At 40.2% G+C, this 20944-nt stretch overlaps 1 protein-coding gene across 2 annotated transcripts; it reads left to right on the top strand.

The window, feature by feature from the left end:
* Positions 1-1087: 1087 nt before the first annotated feature.
* baiap2l2a (BAR/IMD domain containing adaptor protein 2 like 2a) lies at positions 1088-20113 on the top strand. 2 transcript variants are annotated; one of them, XM_005468345.4, is made up of 14 exons: positions 1088-1996; positions 2435-2510; positions 3582-3668; positions 6656-6717; positions 6836-6907; positions 7501-7578; positions 7684-7827; positions 11286-11384; positions 13927-13996; positions 14878-15094; positions 15909-15974; positions 17573-17756; positions 18901-18941; positions 19315-20113. In XM_005468345.4, exons 1-14 carry the CDS (start codon positions 1943-1945, stop codon positions 19394-19396), a joined length of 1332 nt encoding a protein of 443 aa, XP_005468402.1. In that variant the 5' UTR covers positions 1088-1942; the 3' UTR covers positions 19397-20113. The 2 variants fall into 2 exon arrangements, with proteins under 2 accessions (XP_005468402.1, XP_013125580.1); XM_013270126.3 differs by having other exon boundaries at positions 17576-17756; positions 19315-19409.
* Positions 20114-20944: the final 831 nt, after the last annotated feature.

The following is a 20944-nucleotide window of genomic DNA, read 5'->3' as shown; positions in this document are numbered from 1 at the left end:
AAACATACTCCCCAAACATACTCTATACCCCGGATCCAGGTACCCTCGCCCCCAGAGGGGGAAACGGCACCCAGACCCAAGAGATGTGACCCTTTCCCCCGGGGTGGAGGCAAGCAGACCGCCCCAGGCTCCGCAGCAGAAGGGAGGCCAATCGGACAGCCAACACCTCCTCCCAGTGCCAGAGAGCAGCAGGTGTTAGCACGGCCCCTCCCGAGAACCCTCAATGTCTACATGGATTTAAAATTGACAGGCATTGGGCACCGGCGCCAGAGGTGGGCTTGAATACACAGAGCGTCCTCTGGACGCCGTTAACGTGCCCACCCTCACAGCCCTATATGTATGTGTGTGTTATGAGAGTGTGAATAATGTGGATGTCTAAGTTGTGGAATAAAATTGAGGCACAGGTGGCCAGAAGGGGACAGAGGGGGGGGAATGCCTCCCCTGCACCCTGGTGACACACCCGCACCCCAAGACCCTACCTGTGTGGGTGGGTGTGGTGGAGCGGGAAGAGGGAGGCAGCCGGGGATGGGGAGGAAAAGAAGGGAGGGGCAAGATGCCCCTCCTTAGGGCCAGCTCCCCCGCTGACCCCAGTAGGCACCCCCGTCCTCTGGTACCCACCAAGGCAAGGGAGCCCAGGCCCATCCAGACCAGGGCCTACGGCAGCAGCACCGCCAAGCCCCACAGGACCTGGGGAAGCCCACCCTACCCCACCGCAGAGGAAATTGTACCCACCCCAACATTCAATCATCTCCAGACTACACAAGACAACAGACACCCAGGTTAGGTTTATTCTCCACCTCTCCTATGTCTCTCCCCCACCTGCAGAGTGGACTTCTGCAAGGATGGAACAACCTCCCTGCCAGTTGAAGAGCCCCCCAGTTAGGCCGATGCACCAGAGGCCCCCTGCGCCAGGGCTGAGCCCCCGTGCACCCACCCGCCCAGAACCTCGACGACACACCGACGAGGACCGAAGCCCCAAGGCCCAGCCAGAGCCCCATCACGGAGACGAAGCACCCCCGAACCCCAAGCCCCCACGCCTGCCCCGGATCCACTCAGGGGCAGCCAAGCTACCAGGCCAGTAACCTACATCCGCCAGTACAGACCATCCCCCAGCCCCGCTGCACGCAGCCACGAGGAGAACACCCTCTAAGAGCGACCAGAGCCACTAACCAGATTATGACCTTTCTTATATCTTATATTTCTTTCTTTCTTTCTTTAAATGACATTAGTTGCATAACTAATAATGCTGCTTTGAGAAGAAACAGGTTATGATATGATTCGATCTTGTCGAATCATTTTCATAAACCCTAAAAATAAGAATCATCAAGAATCTTTCAACGCTTTTACAACCTACAAGGCATATACACTGCCAATATAAAAATCAACTGGTATATGTATTAATCCAAGAAGAAAAGGAGAAAAAAGTAGCGGCTGAAAAATGTTACTGTAAGAAATTGTAGAATAGATAAACTATCAGTAGGTACCTATGGGGAAACTGTTAGCCTTGATCTGGGGCAGGAAAGGAAAATCATCAAATTCCGAGAGAAATTGTTGGATTTATTCTGTTATATTGAAAAAATATGGTTTTATATGATAATAACAGTGTAATTTTACAGTTTTTTTCATCATTTCCAACACTTTGTGAAAGCAGATATGTACTAAAGTCTTGAATAAAACATTCACTTCAGGTAACACCCACCTGAGCACACACAAAGCATGTGTCAGTGTGTTTTATGGTTGGGCCCCGTTTAATTATTTACTCCTATCTTTCTCAGCCCATACCGGTGTTGATTACCACCTCACTGAGCTGCCTTCTCTCTTCAGCTCCACACCCAATCTAACTCTCATTTCTTTCAGAGGTTGCGGGACTTTTTCAGAGAGATTTAAGGCCTGCAGACCTTCTCTGGATTCAATTCACAGTTGCGCTATTCTGGATATAAACATGTCGGGAATGAATAGTGATCAGCTGCATCGCTCCACCTTGGGGATTTACTCGGTAAGAAACAGATACTTTGTAGGGGCCGCACACTTACATTAAACAAACTTGATTTCCTCTCGAGAGATTCTTCGGGGAACTGGGGCAAATTTTGGAACATGGAAACATTTCGTGGCTACTGAGGTGGAAAACTCGTGACTAACATGATGTGAATTCAGGAAAGTAATTTTCAAATTCAACGAGCATTCACTTTCAATCGATAGCAGCAGAGATTTGAGTCTTGTGTTGCAGAGACTCCAGTGTTGAGAGAGAGAGAGAGAGGGCGTGCTCATAAATATAAATTGAGTTCAAGATTAATCGTATTGATTCCTCTTTAAGTGGGTTCGTAACATTTTTTCTGGCTATCAATATTCAAAAGAAGCTGTGGTAAATGTGCATATGTATGTGTGTGTGTGTGTGTGTGTGTGTGTGTGTGTGTGTGTGTGCTTTTGTAAACAGAGCTTGATTAATGAGTTCAACCCAGGCCTACAGAAACTGGTTTCACTGGGGAACAGTTACATCCAAGCCTTCAAGGGTAAGTATTGAAAGAAAAGAACAAATGTATGGAAACTAAAACAAAGAAAAAATCTGCTGCTAATTTTTTTAAATGTTCTTTTGGGGAAAATTTACAAAACTATCTTTATAACTGCCATAAACTGCAGTTTGGAAGCTGCCAGGTATCTATTTGAGTGCAACTCCAAAGTTCATATGCTTTGGGAATATCCTGGTGCTATTACAGCCTTAGTTATGGGTCTGTAACCAACCAACGTTGTTATGACTACATTATCAGCAGACAAACACGCTTCCACCACTATATTTGATATGGACATAATGGAACAATGACGCTTTTGTTCAATACAGTATTATTGGATTTTTTTAGGTGTAGCTCTTTATGTTTTCTATAAGTCTTGTAAGAAATAGAAGAGCTCATTGCAGAGCCAGGACTAAACTCTGTCTTTCATCTCTTAACTACCTACATCATATTCATCACTCATCCCACTGCTGGTGCATTAATGTGAATATCTTTAAAATGATCAAATGTAAATGATATTCATTATATTATGTTAAATGTGTTTGTGTAGACAGCACAATTATTGTATCAAGAATTAATCAGTAATAGCGGTGGTGCATTAACAGTCCTGCAGATGTGAGAACTAGATTAAGATGTGTCTCTTTGTCAGCCACAAAGGGGGGCTGTAAACGTCTTGTGTGTGTACAGGGCGGAGCCTGAAACTTATAACATGTCACTGAGCTCTCACCAAGACCAGGAAGTGACAAAATTAGAACTTGTTATTTTTACTGTCATAAAATGCAAACTGACAGTAATAAAGCACAATCAGTCATGTTTCACTCTTGAAATGAGCCAGTCTCACACTCTCAGACTGTTCTGCATATTTTTGTTCAACCACTCTTTGGTACATTATAGGGAGAGGACCTGGGTATATAACCGTTACATCTGAATACAAATAGGGTTGAATATTTTCCATATCCTTATATTTAGCAGTTCTCTTTACCTGCTTTTGAAGTGTCATATCTGGAAAATGAACTGTGCTAAAGAAAAGCATCAAACGACTGTGCTGTGTATGTTTGTTTGTGTGTGTTTCAGCTCTTGCTGCGACAAGTGACGCTTACTTCAGCGCACTTTCAAAGGTTGGGGAGAGAGCCTTCCACACTGCATCATCACGCTCCATAGGTATGTGACAATCCACAGCTGATGAGACGTTTTTGCACCTCATCAGGATATGAGCAGTTTGTCTGTGATGTATTCATGGCCATTTATTAAACACATTAAAACATGTTTTTCCTCATCGCGAGGACCCCAGTTTTCCCTGAGGCAGCATTTTATTGCACTCATAATTGCTGTGCATGCGTAATGCGCGCGTGTGATTAGCATACCCTTTGATGTGTGTGTTAAACATAGTGTTTGAATTTATTGAAGGCACTGCATTTCACAGCATTTGCAACAGTCAGTGCATGGAGGACTAAAAGAATTTGCTTAGGCTCACCTAATATTTGCATTGGGCTCAAATCAAGTTGGGCTGAAGATCGTGGCAGAACTTTAAACTTTAATTTCTAATTCATAACAGCTGGATGGGTTCAAAGCTAAATTAATGTATGTTTCAGGGAGTTTTTATGTAAGTTAAGAATGTTGGCAGATGGGCGTCAGATGTCAGCGGGGGGACATGAATAATAGATGAAGACAGGCTGTGGGCCGTGCTCCGTTCACTTAACTGCTTTATGTCAGCGGTATGACAGTTTAAACAGTTGGAGTTGAAGACCTTGTAGGAACTGGATCATTAGTCTACTCTTACTGTACACTGTACAATGATATAGTCTCCCTGCTGAGGAAATGAATCCGAGCAAGAATTTCAGGAACAGTGACAGCCAAGCTGAATAAGTCGAACATTTCCAGAATGTACTGCAATGTTTCAGTAGGCTTGAAACTGATGGTGGAACTGGGTTAGAGCTCTTATCAGTGTTTAGGTCCATCCCCTACCCTTCACTCCAATAAATCTTGACAGCAGGAGCTGGCCTTTGAGGTTTCTCAGGAAGCAGTTGTGAAACTTTCAGGATGCTATTGCGATTACGCAGAGATTCATTAAAAAGGAAGTAGAGGTGTTGTAAGAAATCAATTCAGTATAGTAACAAGGAAACCATATAAAAAATGTAAGTAACTGTCAAATCACTTACACTGGTCCTCAAGCCCAAGAATCAAAACTGAAAGTTCAGCAGCCATCCACACAAAGTGGTAAAAAACGTTTCACTTCATAAAGCCACACAGAGTAGAACACTAGGAAAACTGTAATATACACAACAGCGTTAGCAAGAAAATAACTTCCAGAGCTAACAAACTACCTCATTTCACATCATCATGTCATTTATCATTAGACAGAGATAACTAGAGTCAGTGCAGAATGCAGTTTATAAACTATGATTTATGTTTTAAATAAATCATCTTAAATATATGGCGTGGCTCCAGAGTTAGCCGACCAAATGTGAAATAGGTCATAGCACTTTGGTTGTTGGACTTTTAATTTTATTTTTTAAAGTTTTAAAGTTTTACAGGTTTTTGCTACTGATAAAGACATTGGCTATGGCCGTTAATACTAGACTCATGTAATCACGTAATAGACAAATATTTAGATGACAGAAAAGTTCATTTTTATTTTGTACCATAGCAATTTATATTTTTGTAATACATTCTTAAAATAAAATAAAACTAAAACATAAGCAAAAATGTAGTTTTATTATTACAGGGCAGTTTGGCCAGCAATGTTCTTTTTCTCCATTTACTACAGCAGCATTTCTTTATCATGTAAAAAAACTGAGACATACTGTAAAATTGAAACTGCATATCAGTTTTCTTAGATGAAGATAATTGAGGAATTCAACACGTGGTTACACTGCTTCACCCTGACAGAAGGGGGACTTTTACCAGTACGTGGCCCACAATGGAAAATGAGTTTGGCTTTCCTGTAATAAGGGATAAAAGCTACCCAAACCTACCTGGCCCAAACACTGATGAAGACTGTCCAGCCATCAGTTCGTGCCCTACAGCTCAAGCACTCTTAGGTCACGCAACATAATCTAAAACACAAAAACAAGTCCAGCTCTGAATGACTCACAACAATCAAACAAATAACAAAACAGAAGGTTTTGGGATGAGGCAGTCAAAGTCTAGACTTAAATCTAGATGCTTTGACATGACCTCAAACACACCATTGATACTTGAAAACCCGTCAATGTGGCTGAATTCAAATAATTCTGCAGAGAAAAGTGTGCTAAGATTCGACTAGAGCAAATTTTTTCCTTAATAAATGAAATCATCATATAAAAACAGTATTTTGTATTTACTCGGGTTATACTGGCCTAGTATTGAAATTGGTTTGATTATCTGAAAAAGTGTAAAAATTATGAGAAAAATGAACAGGGGGGTAAATACTTTTCATTGGACTGTAGCTATGTACTTTTGGAACAGTCTCCTTTAATAAGTCCAGTTTCCTTATTGTTTTTCTGAATCACTGTTAGTACAGCCTTGAACACGTCTTTATGGATTCGCTTTGAAATAACTCTTACAGCATTTGTTACCTGCTAATATAATGGCAGTTCCATTGTCAACAGTGAAAGGTGGACCTTGGACTGATGCTGTCGACATTTATAGTTTCAGGGTTGGCTTACTCCTTCATGAGTCTTTATTCGGCTTTACTCTAGTCTGTATTCACAAGTGGAAATTGTCCAAAATACTGTCAAAGCCATTATGTTGGTTTCTCTCCATCAGCTGTGCAACACTTTGGTCAACATCTGCTATATTTTTAATGGAATTAGAAATACAGTTCCTTAATTTGGCTAGAGTTATCGTGTTATTACATGCACCTACATGTAAAAAACATAATCTGGGTTAATAAAACAATAAAAATAAGGAATATATTAGGCTGGAGCAACACAAAGCTGAAATCAGCCACTTGTGCAACAACTGAGTTGTGAGATCATCCAGTATCTGTGACACAAAAAGGACTTTAGAGTCATGATGGTCTGATCTTATATTAGCAACAACAGAACAGTATTTTACCTGCTTATCATTACTGATAAATCTGGTTTAGTATCTGTTGATACCTGATGAGTTTGGAAGTCAAACTCCACATTATATAATTTAATATTTATAATCCACTCATCTTTCAGGAGATGTCCTGATTCGGGTTTCTGAGAGCCAGCGAAGACTCGTCTTAGAACTAGAGGGAGTGGTAAGTTACATATTAGTAGACACTCATTGCTCATCATAGTGTTTGACTACGACAGAATGAACATGTTCCTGGTTTTTCATGTTTTTAGGATAACTTGATTTTCTTTGTCTCTTCTCAGTTCCGCTCGTTCAGTTTGGAGGTTCTTGACTCCATGGAAAAAAATGTCCGATTAGACAGAGACTACTTATTGGTGAGTGAGAACAAAACAGAAGGGACTGTAAGAGTATGACAGGATAGGGTAAACTGAACCTCTTATGCTTTCCCTCTTATATACGCGTACAATGGTGGTCATGCTAATCATGGCCAAAGCTTAAAATAATGAGGTCAGTGTATGTCAAAGTGAACCAGAAGACTTCAGACTGCTCCAACGGCTCAGATTATCTTCTCTTGGATCTGTCTGATGTCAGAGGTCTGGCTGTGAACGGCGCCCAACACACCTGCTGTTCAAACCTTCTGTTTGCATTTGGCAGCCAGTCAGAAGAAAGCTGGTTTTAAGCCAGGGCGGCCTAAAAAAGCAACGAGCTGAACCAGCTTGTTTCACATTATGGATGGACTGAGTGGCAGGGCTGTAACCTAGTATTTTTTTTTTTTAAAGGCTTATTTTGAACTATGAAACATACAAAGTTACTCTAGCAGAGTCCACAAAATTTAAAAAAAACCCCATGAAGCTGGAAATTAATATAACTTGAAAATTGTAGCTTCTACAAATAGATTTTCAACTTAATGTTAATACCTGGGTGATTGAGATGGTTTTACACAGGTGTGATATGCATTCTCATACAGGGCAGCAGGGAAACATATGAGGTGCAACTCCGCAGCCAGGCAGCAGCTCTGGAGAGACTGAGGAGGAGACCCAGCCAGGTTTGTGCATTTCAGTAGACTTTCAGTAGACTGGAGAGAAATTCAGCACTGCTGTTTGTGTATGTGTCCTTGTACAGTTTTCTGTATCCATGTTCTGTCAATTAGGCATATCCTCAGGGTGGTAGTGAGTATGTGGACTTCCTCAGGGAGAGCCATAACCAGGCTCTGCAGGAGGAAGAGAGAAGATACCGCTTCCTGGCTGAAAAGCACTGTGGCCTGATAGAGTCCTTCACCAAATTCATGAATAAGGTATACAACTTACTTCAAATAGCATTTGTAAATTTAATATTTATAGCTCACTTTGGCTTATTAACTGGAGATGCTTCGCAGATGAAGTTTACTAACGAATGTCAGGGAAACATAAGATAAGATGTAAGATATAATTCCCCAGAGTGAGGTCATCCTGTTTTATAACCATGTGTCGGACCTTTAAAGTTCAAGAGCAGGTTTCCTTCCTACAGCAAGCCTGGTTGCAGGTTGTCTTTGAACTCTGGACTCACTTTTATGAAATTTTTTTCACTTTTTATGATACCGCTCTACTGACATTTCATGTTAGTTGTTCCTGTTAAGTTGATGTCGGTTGAACCTTCTGAACTTATAATGTATGCTACAACAGGAATAGATAAATAGCTACTGCTGTACAAAACAGACCCTTGCAACATATTAAATATGACCTCATAACAACTAATCTTAGCATCATGTGAGAATAAGCAAGTAAGGTGTGGCCACTCCGCTATATGCCTTTATGATCAGCAGTTTGAAAGATGCTCAAACAGATGCTAAAATGGAGTTGATGAATAACAGAGAAAGAGTCTGAGGAAAGATGCTCATGAATGATCAAACTAATGAAAGTCAGATTAAATCGGAAGATGTAATGAAGCCGGAGCTCAACAGAGACACTGTTACTTTTTAACCACAGATTATCTCATGCAATTTAACTATTTGACATGACAGTAGCACAGTTATAGTTACTATTATGGCCGCAAAAATATGAAGGCTCAACTTATTTTAGTGACGTAAAAAAGAAAGAGGATGCAACACGTGAGTTTTAGTTTACCAGAAAACTGAAAAACTTAAACAGAAAAAACTATAGGTCTGGAGCCCTGGCAAAATAAACGGGGGGGAAAGGTGTAAGGTGTCTGGGACAAAGGACCGAGAACTTCCTTCCTGATACAAATATGGTAAGAAATCTAAGCTAACAAAGAAAGAAACAAAAAAGTCTAAAGGAAAAATCAAGGGTGTGAGGATAGCAGAGAGCTGTTTTGTTTGGGAGTCAGAGAACTGCTTTTCCTGAGCTCCTTTAAATAGGGGCAGGGAAAGGATCAATTACTCCCCCTGACATACCGGAGGAAGAAGGGGGAGACTAGTGAGAGAGGAGAGAGACGAGCAAAGGAGTAGAAGCAAAGAGGAAAAAACACAAGGGGAGGGGAGCATAAAATCCACCAAAGCAGCTTTAACATGATATGAATGAGGAGGCCTGAGGGTTTAGTGGCACCAGGGTGCTGCAGTGGATCCTTCAGGTCCTATGAGGGTTTGGCGCATGTGGAACAGACTCATTGCAGCTGATCAGATTTTGATCTGGACAGTTTGTTGTTTGGACCACTTGATACCTTCCAGTAGTCCATTTTGCTCAGGAAGGTTCCTAACTGAGTGAAGTGATGCGTAAGTGTCTGTGTGGCAGACATAATAAGAAGTGTTCCAATTCTCCTGGTGCCTAAGAAATAAGCTCCACTGCTTCCTTTATTACCCCCTTTAGCACAGAAAACACTGGGACCATCCTTTATGAAAGGAGGGGAGAAAATGCCATCCCATAACTGACAGCAACGGACAAAACTGCCCATGTGCCGCGTATCATGTAAAGGTGAATTATAACTGTGTTTCCCAGCTCAAGCCTTAACCTGCTGAACAATGTTGAAGTTTCAACAACAGATTGTTAAATGCACAGTTGAACTCTGAACATCACACTGCTGTAAAAAATAATCTTCTTGTCGTCCCATTGTTGCCTTACACAACATTGATTTATATCAACTTTCTAAATCATGATTGTGAGTATATTAACTGATCAAAGTGCGTTCAAGCATCCGTAGAATTTAGTTTGGTTTAAATGATGTTGTCTTTGTTGTCTCGCAGTATTAACCAGCAATCTACCAAGAGCAGCCCCAGACCCAATGAGGAAGCATGAGGGAGAGTAATCTAGGCCTACTAACCAAAATATTACAGTGCATAGGCGTGTGTATAGTTTCCACTCTCAGAAACCAGTGAGGCAGGTCAGATCAGTGGGAGGAGTCTGAAGGATATGAGCGATGACTCTTCTGATAGAAAGCGCTTGGCACTGGGTTTGAAGTCCTGAGGACTGAGACTGAGGCGGAGAGCTGGATTTATCCAGAGGAGAGCTGCAATATTACAAACTATTCCACTGCATTAAACTGAAATCTGTGTGGAACGGCTGACCTGTAGGATGTGTAGAGGAAAAAAACCCCCAATAAAAAACAACAAAAAACACAAATATCCATGACGTTCACAAAACTGTTACTAAATCCAAAAGCTTGTTGTGTGAGAAGGCTTTGCGCTGCCATATATTCTTTGTAAATCTGGCCCCATATGTTTTCTCTTTAAAGTTCCGACCTTTTTGATGAAGTGTTAGTTTTCACGTCATTCTCATTTTGAAGCTTCAGGCTAAGAACAAGTTGCGGTGAAGTAAGACGTGTGTTCTGTAGTTCATATTCTGCACACTGTCGATTCAACACAGGGACCTCACATCGTTTGAGGAGACAAGGGTCGTTTGGATGCTCAGCAAACTGCTCTTTTCATGTCCTACGTCCTTACGAATTCTCCTACCCACCAATTGTCATTGACCACAGTAAAAATGTCATCGAGGTCAAGGACAAGTGGTTAGAAAAGGAGATAGGAGGTGCTTTTGGAACATACCCAATCTCTTGGACTCCTTTTTCTGTTCCTCGTGCCTTACATGGTATGTGTGGCAGATTTGGGGCGTACTATGTCTGCAACATAGACTGCATATAAATCACAGATGTAGCAACTGTGGATCTTTGTCTTGAAGCTTCAAGTCAAACATTTTGAGCATCACCAACTTGGTTTTTAGAAAACACAGACACTGCACAGCCATTCAGTAACGACTAACCAATCGCAGGGCATTCCCAAAAGCATTCCTGGCATTAATATCTATTTTACCAAAAATGGGGCCATGATTTACAAAATAAACATCAAGCTGTAGTAAATAAGATCTGAAATTAAATATCAAGGTCAGAGACTCAAAAGTTTTTGCTGAGTTCATAATCAGAAGTTGGGATTTTTGCTTTCTTGTTTTGTCTGTCGTTTATGCTCAAAAAGTTGGCCCCATCTGGCAGTTATTGCCTAATGGGATAATTCCTCACAAACTTTTAATGCCACAGCTTTAACCTTTCCAGATGAAACAGATTTCAGTCTTGTAAGACTATTCATGCAAGACTAATAAAACTACTTTTATTTAAATACGAATGGTACGTGTAATAGCACCACTCTGAAGATTGTGTTCAGTTTTCTCTTTTTGGCCAAATGAGTATTAAAATAAGCTGCTGTGACCTAAGCTCGCAACTGTGTTAATCCTCACTTACTAATGGGGAAAAATATCTATCTGCATGTGTGTGTGTGTGTGTGTGTGTGTGTGTGTGTGTCTGTGTGTGTGTGTGTGTGATGATGTGTTGCAGAACGGGGTTACTCTCCAGCAGCAAGCTGCTGCCTGGACAGAAGAGGTCGATGCCACCAGACGACCGGAGGCCCACAGACCTGCAACTTTGGACAACATTGTGAGTTGAGAAGAAAGTGTGTCTATATCAGTGACTCACTCTAGCAGCTGAATTATTTATGCAAGGTTTGGAGCCACAGTCACATATGAAACTTCCACAGGTCCAAAAATATGCAGCTGTGTGGGGTATAATCCTGTCTTTGGGGTGGAAAACTGAGTGAATCTCTTTAAAGTCTATTTTGGGAAATTTAAAATTGAAAACCGCTTGAAAGTTAAAAAATTGCATTGTTGAGTAGAACTGAATTCATGAGCCAAATATTAGATAAGAAATCCAATTGCGATACAGCTGTGAGTTATCTCCACTGAGAAATTCATAACATCAGACCCAAGGCACACCATTGTGGGGAAAGCACAACATTTTTGTTACCAGAGTGCCCTCTGGTGGTTAGCATCGACTGATTTGAAATCTTCCAAATGAATCCCACTTGGTGCATGAGGCACAATTACAGAAACCCTTCAGAGGAGGGATAAAGTTGTAAACTGAAGAATGCGGCACACATTTTTAAAGCTATCTGAATCTGAACCCTGTGTAGCATTCAAATATGTGCACATTTTACTGTCTATGAGTTCTCTGCGTCCCTAAAGTGATTTAGACACAGACATACCACCAAAGATAATTGCACAACTCGAAACCACATTGTTCTTTGTAATGACAGCTGCAATTACTATTCAAGTAAACACCAAAGATGTCCCTGAGATAAACCCTGCTGGTCTGTTCCTCATTGGAAGGCGACATGCCAGTGAACCACCATATCACACATATCCTTTCATAATAACAATCAGAGGATTAGCATTTATCCAGTGTTTGTTTTGGTGTGACGAGGGATTTATCCCAGTGTATCATAGAGAAAAGCCTGTAAGTCAGGTTTGACAAATTAAAAGAAAAAAAAAAAGCATCTATTTGTATACTGACTTCAGAGCCACACTGTTCCCTCCACGTTTCTAAGATAAGTTGACTGGCTGCTGGCTGTAGTGTGCAATAAATCTTTTCATCTACCAATCAGTGAGTAAAGGTGGAACTATTCCTTTAAGCTCAAATGAATCGCTGTTTCCTGGCCCGCCGGTGCAAACTAATCTGCCACAGCTGCTATCACAAATAAACTACCTTCACAGGAAATAGTGAACACTCAACAACTGTAATTTCAAAAATGCCACAATGAATACTTTCTGGGTAGTGAAGTCCTAAAATAGAAATGCTATGACACTTAATTACTTTTTATGTCCAAAAGGAAACAAAACTGTAAAGTGTAAAATACAAACAAAAACAGAAAGCAATGATTTGTTAATCTCAGAAATTCACATTTTATTCAAAATAGAACAGAATAGACATAGAAAATTTACCATTATCTCATCTTGAATTTAACAACAAGCAACCCGTCTGGGATGGGTCGACAAAAAGCTAGAAAATGAAGTTGTACTGTGACAAAACATCTGCAGGAACATTTATCAGCCAATTAAGTCAACTGGCAACAGGTCAGTCACATGACCGCATATAAAAAAACAGCATCTTATAGGGGCAGAGTTTCTCAGAAGTAATGATGGCAGAGGTTTACCAGAATAATGTTTTTTTCTTCTCTAAAGATTCAGAGAATCTGTGGGTATTTGTGTTCAAGGGTTCCCAGATTTTTACAGACTGTCGTTAAAAGAAAAGAGGAAGATAAAGTGGTAAACTCAGCCTTGTCCCAACTTTTTTTGAGGCATGTTCCTGCAATCAAATTCAAAATCTTTTTCTAAAAAATGATGCAATTTAATCTCAACCTGTGTTCTATTGTGAATACAGCACAGGCTTGCAAATCATTGCATTCTGTTTTTAATTACATTTTACACAACGTCCCAAATCTTTTGGAATTGGGTTTGTAATTAAAAAGTCCAATATGTACAAGTGATTGGAACAAAGAACATATCGAGCAAAACAAAAAGCTCCCGCATGAGCAGAAAAGAAACCAAAACAGAAGCAAGATAAATACGAGGGACATAATATTAATGAGAACCTAGGAGAACTTTAAAAAAATGTATAAAATGAACATGAAAGATTCATTAAGACAGGTCAGTTATCATTTTAATTTTCGCTCTACTTCACATGGTAAAGTCTACATAAAACATCCAATTTTCAGCACATGAACTGAAAGGCTACCAGGCCTAAAATGTGTCATCTACATCCCCTCAAGCAATCAGATGCAAAAAATGCATCATACCTCAAATCCTGTCAGTCTACGTGGGCGGTGTTTCTCGAAAATTAGTCATCTACCAATCAGAGACACAAATGGCAGAGTATTCATTTTATATTGTGGAAGGTCAGCTTTGACTGCAACGACCCCAATTACTGCTGTCAGTATAGTTTGATTTAGAGGATCTCAAAAACCTTTGACAGATTAGTGATTGGATATCAGATTAATAGAAATGTTGTTTGTAGCTGAAATTCCAGCAGGTTTAAGCTTGTTTAGTCTACAAAAACAGCAGCAGTACCTCATGTTTACATGTTTATTAAAATGACAACAGATTTGAGTATTTTCTCAGTCTGTGCTTGTTATGTGTTCATACAGGTGGGAATGAGGGAGGAGGAAATCAGAAGGAGCAGAGACGAGATGCCCCTCGGCAAAATACCATCAAGAGGTGAGTAGTGGACTTTAAAAGAACTACAATACTTTGAAATAGACTTAAAATCTGCTTTTTAGGTGTTCGAGTGATGCAAAGTGTTTTTCTGCTTTCTAGTTTTTATCTGCGCCTAAGCACTTTTAACCTAAGATTCACTCACAATCCAAACAATGCATGAGGGGAAGCTCTGGGTTCAGGATCGTACCCACTTTGTCACACATGGTTGGAGAACCCACCAAAAGTCTGATTATTAGACAACACGCTCTGTTTCCTGAGCCACAGCCACTCCGAAAAACCCATTTCAGTGATCTGATGTTTAGTTCCACTTAAAAATAAATGTGTTCCCATCACGTTAATGCTTGTCTGTTAAATATTCACATCCCATCATGGCTATTCATCACTGCTTATTATGCTTACAGCTACCAGATGTTTTTATCATTTTTTTTTTCAGAGTTCTCTGACTGTTTATTGCCCTCTTAATAACGTTGCACATCGTGCACGTTCATGGCTCCTCATTTGTACTTTCAGATGAAAAAAGTCTAATTATTTGGTTGCTTAGAGTAAAAATAGACGGAGTAATGATTTATCAAAATAGAACATAAACAACAGTAGCAAAATAATGTAGGCTGTAACCAGTGTTCACTGGAGGGGAAAATAACATCAGCTTATTCAGTATAATTCAGTGAATTACCCTGCTGCTAAAACAAAAGCATTACGCCGGGAGTAAGACATTTAGTAGTCTCCTAACCCTCTGAGTTACACACACACACAAAAAAAAGTCTAGCCATTAATATTCTTTAATTAATCATTTCACCAGAGATTCTTCTTTGCCAAGAAGGTTTATCAGCTTAACAAACTGTTCTCTTCGTACCTTTGTGTTTCATTTGTCATTCCTCCAGCCCCATCTCCACAGGGAAGCGTTTTTCGCTTTGGAGCAGACTCAGCAGGAGGTGGTGGTGGTGGTGGTGGAGGACGAGTCATGAAGGCCCGGGTGGCCCACCAGCCTGCTGGATCCAACCCCACATTGCTGACCTTCAACAGGGGACAGATAATTAATGTGCTGGTCCAACAGCCCAGGAACGGCTGGCTGTTTGGACGTGCCGACAACAGCCCACGGTAAAAAAAACATCTTACTTTGTGACTGCGTGGAGACTGCATTTGTGTGGATGTGCAAAGTGTCTGTTCCTGTCATTTGCTTGCAGATGACATAGGCCAGTTTAATAAGAAAAATAAATAATAATTTTAGCATAGTACAAAATGAATGGGGTTATTTGTAGACATAGAGATAGTGCCTCATAAGCCCTTCTAGCCCTGATGGTGCTGAGCTCAGGTTTCCATTTAGAAATAAGCAAAAGCAAAACACACATTAAATCTTAATTTGTTTGCATAGCTCTGCTAGATATAACTACTTACTCATCGAGATTGTCTGTAAGCTACCTAGAAATCTTTTATCAGAACATACAGTGTATATGTTTTGCTGTTCTACTGCTTTTTGTTATGCAAGTTCAACAAATTTGGACATTTCTACATTCTGCATGTTGAGAAAATGTGTAGTCCTTAGAATTTGTGCAAGCAGTAGTTGTTAAAGTTAAGAAGGATCAGTTTCACTATGCCAACATATGATTGAATAGAAAATACAGGAATAAAATATTAGACTAGAAGAAAAAAAGAAAAATGAAAAAAAGTGCACTGAATTAAGCAAAGATAACAAAATTAAATATTTAGTCTGTACTTAACACAGATGCTACCCAAAGGCAAAAGTTCCAACCTGACTGACATTAACCACACAGCTAGCATCATAAAAACTACTAAAAGCATAACTCACTTGTACTAAAAGGCTCACAAGTCGTTACATGTTCCTATTTGTGTATTTCTTTCACTTAACACTTAACAACTGTAGCTTTTACTTTCTGTCACCTTTTGTTTTCAGTCAAGGATGGTTTCCCGCCTCATTTGTGGAAGCAGTGGACGATCCACCAGTGTCACCCGCCCCCAGGTAATAAACATCTCATTAAATTGACTGATCATCAGTGATCAGCAATTCTGGAGTTTTCTCTCCATTATGTTATATATAATCTGACACCACCAGCAGTCCTATAAAACAGCAGGTAAAAAAATTACTCTAATTGGCAGAGAGCACGTGCATTATGGTAATAATGCCCAAGATCAAAATGACTGAGTTTGAAGTATTAATACTGCAGCTACTAGCATCTACATTCTTTCAGCCTGCTAGCTACACTGACAAGTTAACTCCTGCTGTCCAGACACTCGACAAAGTCATGTTACATCACAAGTTAGCTAACTTGCTTAAACTTCGAAGTAAACAAAATAATTTGGTGGTAGTGGAAGTTACGTTATTCAAGTGTCTCTCACTCCTACATTCAAGGTTAGACTAGCACTAATTAGCTATTTAGCATTATACTAAATCATAATTATTTGCTCCATTCACCACTGTCTCCTTTTTTTGTCTCCTCTTCCTCGTTTTTCAGTCTCATTTCATTCTCAGAACTATAATTCCTCTTCATATTCAGTGGGTGTGGGTGGTTTTAGTTGTTGTTAATAAGTTTGTTTAAACACAATCCTACTTGCTACTTGTAGCTGGAACGAATGAAGTTCTAGAAAGGTCTTAGGTCTGCAAACTTTGGCCATGCAGTAGTATAAAATATATCAGCCCTGGTGGCAAGCAGTGCCTCTTATTATCAAATGTCACGTCATGTTGCTATAATTGGTTGTTGTTACAGAAGTGTATTGCTATATCATGACAAAAACAATGTATTGCTCAGAATGGAGGATGCTTCGCGTTTATTGCTTTTCAGTCAGCATATCTTTTCTTTCTGTAATAGCAGCAGGTAATAATGGATGGAAGCTAAACCTCATGCACAATGTTTGCCTTCAAACGTGATGCAGAAAACATGATGTAGTTGCCCCAAGGCTGTCCCTATTGTTTTTGGGGCCAACATATTTAAAAGAGGGTCAGTATGAAACTTCATGGTCTGAAATAATAGGTGAACTACTTAAAATATTTGGGTGGCCTATTGCTGTGGGGAAATTCAGCAAGAGCTGCTGAAGTAAAACTTTTTCAGTTCCAGTTGGACACACAGTCTGCCACAGCTAAATGTGAACGTTATCAACTGCACCAAAGCTAGGCCCTGTGAAAACTCAGTCCATCCATCCCTCAGCTTAAAAGTAAGACCTGCTTTTGTGAATAAGAGAGAGAGAGGGATCAGGTGTTGGGTATAAAAACAGAGATGCTGTATTTCTGTGGTAGTCTTGGGAGCTTAAAAAAAAGGCAACTGGACTTCTTAGTAGTGATGTTTTATACTCCAGACTTTGGGTCAAGTTCCTTGGTTTAAATGTGCTACAAGCTGTAAATGAAGCACACGCAGCAGTCAACACAAAAATGTTCAGACATTTTTCAAAGTCTGAGAATTTATTTAACACGGTTCAGTGGGCTACATCCTGAACTTAGAGGACAGAAACAAAGTATGGTTGAGATACCAATACCAGGTTTTATATCAATAGGACCTAAAAAGTCCAGGTGCTTTTTAAAAAAATTGTATTTCTAAACTAATTTTACTTTTTGTATAATTTCAGTAGAACAACTCTTAGGAGCAACAGCAGCATGAACAGCCTGCCTGTCAGCAGTCAGAGTGGGGCCGCGCCCCCTCCTCCTCCACCACCGCCGCCGCTGCAGTCACCATCTTTGAATAAACCACAGTCGCCATCTATGAATATGGCGCCACCTATGAATTCAAACTTGTCTAATTCAGAAAATAAGGTATGACAGTCAGTTATTAATAATCAGCGAGGAGAATATCAGTCAATCCTCTGTCCTATCATCTGTCATCTGCAGTCTTTGTAAAAGAGATTTACGCTACAACAAGTTATCTAATGGTTATTTTTTCCATCACTTAGTCCTTATAGATCGGTATCTGATCCACTGTGAATTGTACAGATCTAGTTGGGTGCTATCTTATTAAACGCATGTGTAATTGCTGATAATTTATTAATGATTTCTTATTTCCCCGCTTGCAAAAATCAATCTTTCCCACAGTTGTGTGCATCCCATTCCCATAAATATGTGGTTGATTTGGTCTTAACCCAAGTTTTAACCACAAAGTTCTAACCACCAGCCCACAGATTATTAACGATAAAGATCATTTAAAAACCACACTGGGAAAAAGTGTGGGACTCAGCAACCATGTAAAACTGCATGTGAGTGCAAAGATAACGGAGAAAATTAAGATAGGCAAGTGAGATGGAGCTTCTCATGGGGTGCGGTATTCGTAGACCTTTGCTACAAATGTGGCATTTGCCCATCTGTCCAGCAGGGGCACTGTGGCCAGGTGCTGTTCTCAATGACACCACATCCTTCTTTCTGGTGGATGCAGGGAGGAAGCTCGAGCTGCTGATGTGAGCCTGGAGTTTGTGTGCATGTGTGTGTGTGTGCTCCTCTTTTGCTCCTCTTTAGCACCCTGCCGTGATCTGGGAATAATTCCAGAAATGACCTTTTCACTTTGGTGCTACTGAGATCAGAAAGTGCTCTGAATAGCATTTGCGTTTTAGGAACATGCAGAAACAATTTGAGTGCCAGGAGCTGAAAGCATATTTTCAGACTGTCTTTGCTTGCTCTCGGTTGTTGTTGTTTTTACAGTCCATCACTACTGTAAAAATGTAATTTTGCACTTTGTGTCAACTGTGGACCCGCTGAGAAGTGTGTGTTGGGCAACCTGACACAGGTCATCAATCAGCCCCTTTGTGGGAGGACCAAGTGAAAAAGAAAGGGCGAGAGGGTCAAGAGCTTGATCTCGCTGAGCTCCCATTAGTGCATGTGTCTTTGTTTTGCGGTTTTGTAATGGTTCTCACTATCTCACACCGTACCTTCTTCATCATGTTTTCTCTTTTTCCTTTTTTTTCGACAGAGATCGCAAGTGAATGACTCCCGACCGCAGCTCTTCCCAAAGTAAGAATAATATAATCTCAAATTTGCTTTCAAAGTGGAGGCAGGTTGTTAAAATGAGCGCTTTTGCGTTCTCTTCTACAAAAGCTAATGATATTTTTTTGAAGTGTATCACGTACCCGTTCAATCGGAGAGCAACAGCTGAGGGCAGTGATTGAAATGGCAAAGAACTGCTTCCATTAGAGTTTGAAGTGCATTCTAGTGCTGAAACCATTTTAGTTAGGAGCATTTGGAAAACCATGACTATCCTTCTCATTTCAGGTTTGTGAGCTGATGTTTGTACAGTTTTCGAAATGTAATGCTCATTTCTCTGGTTATAACCTTCATACAACCCAGCTTTTATTTTCCTCTGCCCTTATCTCCTTGTATATTGCAGGGGTACCAATCCGTTCGCCACGGTTAAGCTGAAGCCCACGTCCACCAATGACCGATCGGCTCCACGTTTATATCGAAGATGACATCTTGACCCTGAAATAAATGCTTTTATTAGGCTTAGCAGTTCGTTATTGACCTTGGCAGTATATACTGTTAAATTCTGAGGTAAAATCGAGTCTTTTTTTCCCCTTTGTCACACAAAATGGGACAAAGAAGAAACAAGTCTGAATAAGGACTTGAGGTGTGTGTTTATGTCAGATCTTTTAAAACTTGCGTTAAATGGTTTGTAAAGTAGTAAGAATGAATCACTGTAACACAAACCAGTGGGTGCGTTGATCACAACGGGTCTTAAATCATCATTCCTCTCCTGTGATGTTTACGTCTTTCTGCCAAGAGATGACATGCGAACGCTTTTAACTTTGTCCTTTTTGGAAAATACTGATCGCTGTCTGTGACGTGTATATAATGTACAGCTGATGTTAGGAATCAGAGCCAAGATTGTGTTAATGTAAAGTGTATCTTTCATTATGGAGGATAACTCAGGGAGGGTGCTCGATGCCATGCAGCTGCTTTAATTATCTTTTTTTAATGTTTTTATATTGCACCTCCACCATTTTCCTCCACATGTTCAACATGTGATATTAAGTCCATTGCTAAATATTAATTGTACTTCAAATGTACTTTAGAAAATGATGATATAACCGCAGGCACCTAATGTAATATTTTATAAAAATAGGATGATGTTCCTGAGATGGAATGTACTGAATAATGTAATGTATTAAAGGATAATGTAATACCACCTTAATAGCATCGCATTGTTACTTTACCAAGTGTGTTTCAGTCCCGACTTCATATCTGGCCTCTGCTCCTAGCATCACTTCTTTCTACTTCCTTCATCTGTCATTCTCGATAAACAGAGCGTTTTGCACATTTAAGGGCAAATGAGCATCTACTGCAGCCCGGTCACAAATGGACCCTTAATGGTTTTAACAGTATTAACCCTCATCCGACAAAAACCACAGAGGCATACTTTTTTTCACAGGTACATATGAGCAGCCAGATCCTAGTGTTTCAGATGTTTTGTGCGTTCAGTACACACTCCAGGTGCTTTTACAATCCATAGAAGTAATAAAGCGCCTTGAGGCGACTGTTGTTGTGATTTGGCGCTATATAAATAAAATTGAATTGAACTGAATTGAACTGAACTGAATTCATGTGGTAGTTTATTCTTAGCAATCCTAGGTATCACATTATGGTGAAGGATTGTTAGGCAATTTTTACTTTTAGAGTTTGAGAACTCATCAAAAGATCTCAGGAAACAAAGTTATCAGGGGCACTTCATCCTGTGATAGAGGATGTCATTCCCACATACTTCTTTCTATAATTCCTCTGGTTTTGTCTTCCTCACACTAATCGTAACTGTCTGTTGGAACAAGCATTGAGGTTGTCTCAGCAGCACTGAGCTCAATAGTCTTATGCCTGCTAAATAAAGTGATATCCTTCGAGCTTCAGATCTGTGTTTATTTGCTCAGGCAGTAAAATGTTCTACTAAAGAAGATAAAGATTCCTGTGTTGCCTGTTTGGGTCCTCCGCTGGGGATACTTAACCCAAATTGAACCTCGGCATGAATC

This window comes from Oreochromis niloticus, linkage group LG4, assembly GCF_001858045.2.
Source record: "Oreochromis niloticus isolate F11D_XX linkage group LG4, O_niloticus_UMD_NMBU, whole genome shotgun sequence".
Lineage (NCBI taxonomy): Eukaryota > Metazoa > Chordata > Actinopteri > Cichliformes > Cichlidae > Oreochromis > Oreochromis niloticus.
This window is presented reverse-complemented; position numbering and strand designations above follow the sequence as displayed.